This window comes from Nematolebias whitei, chromosome 5, assembly GCF_014905685.2.
Source record: "Nematolebias whitei isolate Nwh7 chromosome 5, NemWhi1, whole genome shotgun sequence".
Lineage (NCBI taxonomy): Eukaryota > Metazoa > Chordata > Actinopteri > Cyprinodontiformes > Rivulidae > Nematolebias > Nematolebias whitei.
Window position 1 is genome coordinate 4583906 of NC_056502.1, and position 9975 is coordinate 4593880.

The 9975-nt window shown below is 42.4% G+C and overlaps 1 protein-coding gene across 1 annotated transcript; it reads left to right on the top strand.

Moving 5' to 3' along the window:
* notchl (notch receptor, like) lies at nt 1-1352 on the top strand. Its single transcript, XM_037676524.1, has 2 exons — nt 1-310; nt 1148-1352. Exons 1-2 carry the CDS (start codon nt 63-65, stop codon nt 1350-1352), a joined length of 453 nt encoding a protein of 150 aa, XP_037532452.1. The 5' UTR covers nt 1-62.
* Nucleotides 1353-9975: the final 8623 nt, after the last annotated feature.

Below are 9975 nucleotides of genomic sequence, written 5' to 3' on the forward strand. Positions count from 1 at the left end.
GGGCTGTGGTCGCCATAGCGGTTGGCCTTCTGCTTGTGCTGCCCCTGTTGGTGGTCTTCGTGATGAGGAGGGTGAGGCAGCGGCGAGAAGCAGAGAGCAGCGGAAGCATCAGGGCGAGACACCGACCCAAAGTCACCAGTGATGAAGAGGACAGCAAAACGAAGGCCTGGATGCAGCACACGGCACACCAAGAGCGAGTCCGATCCAGCAGGGAGAAAGATAAAATCAGCCTCAGGAAGAAGAAGAAAGCTAAGGAAGCAGAGAGGAAGAGGAGGAGGGAACCGCTGGGGGAGGACGCCATTCGGATGCGGTGAGTGGAGCGGCTCTGACAGGATGTCATGTGTACAGGAGGAATGATGTCACTGTGGAGAACAGCTGTCGAATTAAATGAGCATTTCAAGAGGGAAAGCAAATCTGTTATGAAGAAAATAAACGATGCGCAAGTACCATCTGCATTTAATAATTTATATGAAGACAACTTAAGGAGGCTGAGCACAGAGCCCTGGTGAGCTCCAGTAGTCAGTCAAAGCTGAGCTTAAAACTTGTTGGATTAACTGTCAGATATTTAAGGATTTTATTTGTGTATTAAATCTGATCCATGCCAGACTGACTAAATGGCTCATTTTTAGTTAGTTTTTTCCCCTTTGGTAACATTTTATATAATCAATTGTGTGTTTAATTGATCTGCTTGAAGATCAGTGAGAAGTTAGTCAATAATAAAACTCATAAGAACTTGTAGCTCTGAATTACAATAACAGGTGCATTCCTAAGCTCTGGATTCCCCCGAGGAGTTAGAAAAGGTTGATAGATATAAATTAAGTAAAGTTTCTTTTTTTGTAATCAAACCTTTGGTTTTCTGTACCCTGTAAAGTTATTAAAAATTTATTTTGAGTGATTGGTTTAGATTTTAACTTAACGTAAATGTACAGTATAACTAATTAAAGTTGCAAAGTACTTATTAACATATCAGAAAACAAACTACCTGTACAACATGGCGGCTCTGCATTTTCGTGCTCCGGAGCATTTTGCTAACTTATAAATAAAAAAAGGAAATAAGGCAAATCAAAACCAGTGTGACTTTAATAAAGATTTATTTTACAAAGTTCAGAAAAACGCTGTTGTTTTAACATTTAGTTTTGATTTTCAGGCCTCTCAGGAGGGACCAGGATCCAGGAAGTGACACAGATTTTACCCAGAGTTCAATGGAGGACATGAACATGAGATGCTCGAGGCAACAAGAGGACGCCGCCATCTGTGACCACAGGAGCCCGGAGCAGAGACAGTTTCGAGCTGGACCCTCTCCGTCCCACAGGCCTTTACATCAGCGTACAGTTTCACTCACTCATTCCTGACGTTTATCTCATTAACAGGAATCAGATGCACGAGTTTAGTGCACGATGATCTTAAAACCTTAACTTTTTAAGGCCTCAGGTCTTTGGACAGATATCAAACTTAGTTTGTATAAAATGTCCCAATTTAGTCCAAACAAGTATTAAATCTAAAATCTTTAATATTCAAACGCTTTATTTATGGCAGACATATTAAGCTCTAAAAAGTGTTGCTTAATAAATGTTTGGTTTTTTTGCCCACAGCGCCCCCTAGAGGATGGGAGAGGACTGCCATGCCTCCTCCTCTGCTCAGTCCTCCTCAGCAGGTCAGTCCCTTTTTGAAATAAAGAATAATAAAATAAAATGATAAAATAAAAAATGGAGTGGCCTCCTCAGCAGGTCAGTCCTTTTTTTATCTTTATTATTTTTATTTAGTTTAATCCACATGTTGAAACGCAGTTCTTATCATTTAACACTTTTGACCAAAGGCTGAATGTAAACGTGTACATTGTGTCATGGTGGCAGTCGGCAGAGTGGTGTGGTCCAGATGGGTCTGTGGTTCTGATCCGAGCCGTGCGCAGCGGACTGGACCGGGTGGTCCTGGAGCTGCTGCAGGCAGGAGTTCCAGTCAACAACACAGACCATACTGGTAATACTTGTATTTATTAGTTGTTGGTGTTGTTTTGGCATCATTTATTTTCCTTCAGCTTCCAGGTTTGTTTTGAATGTTCACCTTCACATGTTGGCTTCACACCAAAACTTTATTTAGAAGACATTATAAACAATGATGCATAAAAAAAACCTGCTTTTGTTGCTTTAGAGCCACATTCAGAGTTTCTGTGTGAAGACATCGATCATATTGATTATCTGTAGTTCAAATGCATTTTTAAAGTTTTATAGATTTAGAAATCTCTCGTATTGTCTGAGATCTTTCAGCCTGAGTTGAACCGGCCTCCACCTGTACCTGTCTAAACGACACCTGACTTTATTTCATGTGTCTCCTGGGGAAGCCTCCTGGAGACTGAGGGGTGGAGAAACTCGTAACTTACCCCGCCTCTCTCATGTCCTCTTTTTGTGTCCCTTCTTTTCATCTCCTCCTCCAGCTCCCCTGCTCTCCTCCTCTGATTCAGAACAAAGTTAATGTCCTCATGGGGTCGATCGACATTAGCTTTGTGGCTCATCGTTTTTCTTGCTTCAGCTTCATTTCAGGGCTTCTGCCTTTCTTTCTTTCATGAACTTTGTTTCTTCTTTCCTCGTGTTCCTTCATCTCCTCTGGACTCCGGCTTTGAGGCGTCCCTCCTCTTTATCAACTCTTCACCATCTGGGCTCGACTCTGTTGTGTAATGGTTGTCCACTGGCTGACTCCCTCCTTTCTGTCCCCCTCACCTCCCCTTCGCTCACACCGTCTCTCTCAGGGAGGTCGGCCCTGCACTGGGCATGCTCAGTGAACCACCTCTCCCTGGCAAGGACCCTCATCCGTTACGGGGCTGCTGTGGACCTCCAAGACAACAAGGTACTTTGAGTTATTTATTTATTATTAAACCTTTATTTAACCAGATTAAAAAAACACTTAGATCAAGACCTTTCACAAGGGTGACCTGGCCAAGAAAAGGCAGTAGCGCACGTCATAAAAAACAAACAAACAGCAAGACACAGAATAGGACTTTGAAATATATAAAAACATACAATATAACAGTAAAGGGCAATAGTTGTAATAATAATAATGTAAAACAATGACAATTTAAGATCTAAAACACAGGCACTGTTGACAAGATATCCTTCGTCGGTTTTATAAAAGTTTGCAAAAAGCACTCGAAGTAACAAGTTCTGTCAGTTTTAATTCGGCTTGCAAGCTGACGGGGCAGAAAAGCTAAAAGCTTTCTTGCCTTTTTCTGTTTGCACACGAGGAGCATAAAAATGCAAAATAACTACTGTCCATTCTTCGAATAAAAGTACATAAATGGTGCGGAAGCAGGCCAATAAGAGACTTATACACCAAAGTCATCCAATGTACATGTTGCCTGCTATACAGGGAAGACATACTGGTTTTAAGATAGACGTCACAGTGAGGCGTAGCTACAACCAGTGATAAATCTTAATGCTCAGTGGTCCACTGGATTCAAAGACTGCAGACAATGTTTGAAGCACACATATACACATCGCCATCATCGTGCACTGGTAAAAAAGTAGATGTGATCAAAAGCTTCAGCTCTAAAGGAGAAACATAATTTTTTTCTGAAGCCGAGCTTCACCCTTAATTTGGAGATTAGATGTTTCACATGAGATTTAAAAGAAAGCTCCTCATCGATAATTAAGCCCAGGTATTTATAGAGACCCTCTCGAGACCTTTACCTTTGAGCAGCTTTTATTAGAGGAGTGTTCTCCAATGGGACAAACGAATTTGAAAAAAGCATTATTTTAGATTCATCAGCATTTAAAACCAATTTTAGTTGCTCAAGACGAATCAGAAGCAGCCTGTAAAAAATTCAATGCCTGAGCAATTGAATTTGAACAACGGTAAATTACACAATCATCAGCATAAAAGTGGTAGGAGGCATGTTGCAAATTTTCACACAGCGCAGTAACGTAAACTGTAAATAAGTTGGGCCCCAAGACAGAGCCCTGGAGTACACCCTTTTTTAATTTAAGAAAACATGAGCTTACTCCAGCCATCTGTACACAGTATGTCCTGTTTGCCAACTAATCCTCAAACCAGTAAGTTGCTTCTTTGGAGATGCCCAGTTTGAGCAGAATATTTACCAGGATCCTGTGATCCACCGTATCAAATGCCTATGCACCTATTTTATACCTATTTGTCATAATCTAGATTATTTGCAACCAAGGAACAACAAAGTTTAACCTCTTTCAGTTCTAGGTCAGATTATTTTATTATGTCCAGAGACATAAAACCTTAGAATGTTAAGAGGCTGGACTTTCCCTGTAACTTTATAATCATTTTGTATATTATCTTTCCCCTCAGGGCGAGACGGCGCTCTTCCTCTCTGCCCTGCACGGCTGCTACGACACCGCCAGGCTTCTCCTCCTTCATGGTGCCAACCTGGAGCTTCACGACCGGAGAGGTCGCCGTCCGATGGACGTGGCCCGAGAAGCCATGCACCACCAGGTCCTGGAGCTCCTGCTGGCTCACCAGATGCAGAGAAGACCCGTCCCCATCCCCCCGGTCAGCGACATGACGTGGGAGGAGCACGCTCTGATGTACTCGACCTGGGTCGGCTCGCAGGGCCTGCCTGGAAGAAGCGCCTCCTTCTCTGGAATGGTTGGCCATCGAGACATGAGCCCACAACCGCAAACGTGAGCGTTCCCAACGTTAACCCATTCATCGATTTAACACCATAAACAGCTCGTTAGAGGAGAAACTCTGATCCATTTTAACAAAAGTAGGTTTTACAAGACATTAAATAAAGGTGGAAAATTTGTTAAATAGTTTTATGTTTCACTAAAACTTTATTTTTTGCAGAAAGACATAACGGTCAGAACGTGCTGACGAAACACTAAGCTTTTAGAACAACAAGAAGCTAAAAGAGCACAACGTGCAGCAAACACCCAACAGTAGCTAAAAGTAATAAAAGATTAGCTGAAAGCCAAAATGACAGCCACAAGCTAAAAGTAGTTAGTCTAGCTGAAAGTAGCAAACAATGCTAAAAAGAAAAAGTAGCAAAATTCTAGTTTATCGCAGCAAACTTTTAAAGACTAAAAGTAGCAAAACACAAGCTAAAAGTTAATTACAAAACAATATGGAAGCAAACCACTAGCTGAAAGATAAAAATAGCAAAACATTAATTAAAAGTAAAACAGAGCTATCTGAAAGTCAAAAAACCCAAATATCAACTAAAAGCTAAAGTAGCAAATCACTAGCTAACTGTTAAACGTAGCAAAACGCTAACTAAAAGTAGCACGCTATTAGCTACAAGTAACAAAATGCTAGCTTCTAACCGTCCATCCATCCAAAATGATCTTTCTTTATCTTTAAGTAGCAAAATGCAAGACAAAGACTTGAAAAGCAACACACAAGCTGAAAGCTAAAAGTAGCAAAACTCTAGTTAAAAGTTTTGAAAAGTTAATTCAAAGCTAAATTTAGCAAAAGGCTAATCTTAAATCAGCAAATGGCTCGTTAAAAGCTAAAAGTAGCATAAAAGAGAACTGCTGAAGCAGATTTATGTTTTTGAAGGAATTGTGGAGATCTCTGTGAAGAACAGTTTGTAAATAAAGTTAAACATTTTGAAAGGATTCAAAGTTACAAAAGACACAAAACAAGAAATCTGGATCGAAACAAACCTTTTGATGTATGAATAGTTAAAAACGCACAAAGATGAGTCCAAAAAACTACAGAGGAACCTAAAGAGAAGAATAAAGAGAAACAGGACAACTATAGTGTGAATGCTGACTCAGCATTCCTAAATACTGACTCATCATTTACACAATAAAAAACACTCAATATAAAACTTTGACCTTTTTTTTATGCTGCTTAACATTTAAAATAATCTGATCTGGGATTTAGAAATGATAAAGCGGATCAGTTAAATAAGTTGTCTCTTTGTTTGTCGATGCGGTCCTGTTTCCAGGCATTAACTGAATTATTTATTTATTTTATTTATGTATTTATTTTTAATGTAATTAACTGAATTCTAATGGTCGTGTATCACAACAACCTTTGTGTCTTGATTGGCAGTGATTGGTCGACGGGTCGATTACAGTATCCCTCCCCTCAGAGCTGGCGACCGCAGCTGAACCAATCAGCGACCGCGCTCGTCCCTCCGAGAATCATGGGCCGCCCCCCTCGGCCAATCAGCACATTACAGGAAGTGACCTCGGAAGACGAGGACCGCGACAGGAGTCACGACATCCCCCGAGCCACGACGCCTCACTATCTGTCGCCGCAGCCTGCCCCCAGGCAGCGCTCCTTTTCCTGCACCCAGCATGCATTGCAGCGTCGCTCCAGCTCCCACCAGCCTGAGCCCAATTATCTGATCGTGACGGACAGACCGCCGGCGCCGGGCGACCCCATCGAGAGGGTGTTGGTGTCTCCTCCCCCGGACGCCGCCACCCAACCCGAACGCCCGCCCGCTGTGAGCGGAGAACAAACAACAACAATGGAGCAGAAAGCTGGCGGCGAGCGGTCCAACAGCGCCGCTGACGCCACACAGACCGTCCTGTAGGCCCCGGAGACGAGAAGAGACTCAAGGGACGAGCTGGACATCACGAGACGTTTGGACACAATATGTTCCTGTAGCACACAGATGAGCTTTCCTCCTTTTCTTCCAACACTTTGGTCTTTATTTGAGGGAGATGTTGTAAATTTTGTCTGAGACCAAATCCGTTAAAATTCTGTATATTTTGAATTCAAACAACTCATATTCTGATTTCTGCTGAAATATTTAAGGAAAAATAAACACGTTTTACAGAAACGTCAGAGTCCGGCTGAAATAAAACGACTTTTTATGCATTTAATGCCGATTTATTGAAAATAATTTCCATCAGTTTGTGCTTTTGTGCCATTTTAAATATGTAATATATCTTAAGTTATCTTTAACGCAGATTTCTGTTTTTTTTTTTATGCTTGGAGATGAAAACTTTGCCAAGCTCAGAATTTTCTTTTAACTTCATGTTCAACTTGAATTAAAGGAAGCTCAACAAGCATCCATTAAATGTGTGGCATTGATTTAGAATAAAGTTTTTATTTTTAAATAAATGGAGGTAATTTCTGGTTTCTTAAAATGGGAAACAATTAAAATCATAAAGGAGTGGAATTAATTCAGTTCATCTTATATAATCAATGTTTTAATTCAAAATTTTAAAGGAATAAACATGAACTTTGGCACTCCAACAGGAAGTGGGGTCGTTTTAGATTTGCAGACTGAAGAATTCCTGCAGAAATGAGAGATTTCTAAAAGAACATTTCGCCATTTGTTTGAGTTGAAGAAAGATCAAGACAAGGACTGACAGTATTTTGATTTATCTTCATTTTTGTTCATTCCCACTCAAGCTGTGGGAGTGGACCTGCTTCTCGTGGGAAACCAGGAGCTGCTGCAGCATTTACAGCTTTATTAGCTGTTAGATCTGATGCCTCATTCAAATAAAGAGCACGAGGGGAGGAGGTTTCCCACGGTCCCACGCGCTCTCCCCCCAGACCGACAACAAACAAACAGAGAATCGTTTTAATTTGTAAATAAGACTTTAAACTCGCAAAGCAGATTAAAGAAGATTTAGATGTAGATTTCTTACAATCTTTTAAAGTCCAGATTTTTTTTTTTATTTCTCGAATGATCCAACTTTACGCACAGAAACAGAAACGGCACCAGTTGCGCACAAATTTCACATTTGTCTCTTTAAATGAACCAAAAGCGGCGGAAGTTTGTTTCAAAAACTTCTTTTTCAGCAAAATTAGGTTTTGTCAAGTAGGGCGCGCACGCTCCTCGCATGACGTCATTTATTCTCATCACCTCCAACATCGGCACGTGCCATCATCACTCACATCTTTTCTTCATTTGCGTTTTCACTAAGCATCAGAAGGCTTTACTCTCCAGGACTGATGAAAACAAGCAGTGTTTACAGAACAACAACAGAGTTTATGGTTGTTTGTAATAATAAATAAGACATTATATTTGTGGGCGCCTTCCGGAGCGGCTCAAATAGGAAACACGATCAGATCAATTAAATCAGAACAACAGAATAAAACTGTGCAAATAAAAAGCAACAATAAATGACGAGCTGTGAGACTGATGGCAGTCCCGTGGACTGTCTCCACAAAGCCTTCAGGTACCCCCCACCCTCTGAGGAGACGCGTGTGCGAACAGCACGCGCCTGCACGCTGTCAAAGGCTCGTGCGCCTCTTTACTTTACACGCGACAAACGTCCGCCAAAGCAGCAGGAAGCTGTGAGGCAAACGAGCGCGCTTCGTCGCCTCGTTACCATGGCAACGCGAGGGACTGACGCGTCAGATCCAAAAGATGAGAGCTTCGAGGAGATCTGAGACCTTTGGAGCAGAAGATGACTTCAGTTTGCTCTTTTATACAAACCTTAAAACAAAAGTTTTAATTTCACGATTCTGTTCGGGAAGTTCAGCTTTGATTCTGTGGATTCAGTTTTAAGACCCAAAGGGAGTCAGAGGCTCCGGATCTGTGGAGACCTGGAGTTCTCTGAGACCTGCAGCTCCTTCCTGACTCTGACAGATATAAACTGGATGATCTGCTGTGTGTGTGTGTGTGTGTGTGTGTGTGTGTGTGTGTGTGTGTGTGTGTGGGTGGTGGGGGGATGTTTTCTACGAAGCTCAAAAATCATCAAATAAACTATTATTCGTGAAATAAAGTATTTTGTCAGCTTGCATCAATTGAACAGACGTGTCTGGGCATGGGGGGGGGGGGGTGTTGGGGAGGCTCCGCTCCTCCTCACAGGCAAACACGTAACAATGTATTAGTTTTAACAGGCACTAAAGTTAAGATCAAGCCTCGTGAGCCGCATTCTTTGGACGGGAACACTCAGGAGGACGCGCTCCCACAGTCACACCAGCCTGATGCTGATGCCGCTGCCGCGCTGCCGCTGCCGCTGCCGCGCTGCCGCTGCCGCGCTGCCGCTGCCGCGCTGCCGCTGCCGCTGCCGCTGCCGCGCTGCCGCTGACCGTTTGCTTCACACACATCAAAACTATTTTAATGAAAAGAGAAGGAAGGAGAGGAGGAGCTATTCTAATGTTTCTTTCATGTTACCCTATAGATAATCTGAATCTTGATCATTTGAAATTCAGAATAGTTCGTTTGGTAATAAAACATGAGAACCTCTTAAAATCCACATTGAAGAAACTCCTTGCGTCATTTGACGCGCGCATGCAGCAAGGCGATTATTACCGAGTATACACTTAATTTTTTCAGGTACTGAGATCTAGAAAGTGTTAAATTAAACAAACTGATCTCTGCAGAAACACGCGCTGGGTGTCGGTGGGAGGTTGGACCGGACTGAACCCTTTTGTCGGGAAAAGGTGGACTGGGACGTTCCCACGCGCGTTGTTCAGGACGCGCAATTAACACCAGCGTGCGTAAAGTGTGGGTGAAAGCTCCCCAACGCATGTTCCTTTAACGACCCAGCAGATAATAAAAGAGCAAACAGGGGGTTCTGGCTCGTTTTCCCACGAGAAAGAAGCTGGTCCACGTGAGGACAGTCCTCTGGAGACAAACGGTTCCGGAAAGTTCTGCAGGACGTTTGGTTTATAATTTGTATTTTTGTTCTTTTATCTGTAAGAACTGTTCATTGTTCTTACAGAACACGTGACGCAGTTTTCGTCATAATCTCTTTCTGTGTTTTGCAGCTTCTAAACGCTCAGAAATTAATTTTTCATGTCGCACAACAGAAAGCAGCAGAGCTCAGAGAGTGGAAGGGGAAACGGCCCCGCGTGGAGTTCCTCGTGCAGCAGTGGACACGTGGACTCAAATGTCCCTCAGAGCCTTTAATGAGGACTCATCACCATTAAAATTAAAACAACATGCGCTGGGAAGAGCCGTTCGTGCTCTTTCTCCCAGTGAATAAAATTCAACATCAAAGTAAAGATGATAAACTGTTGGTGTTTATTTAAAAAGAACAGAATGTTGTGTACCCCCCCCCCCCCCCAACATTTGCCACAATCCCACCTCACATTACA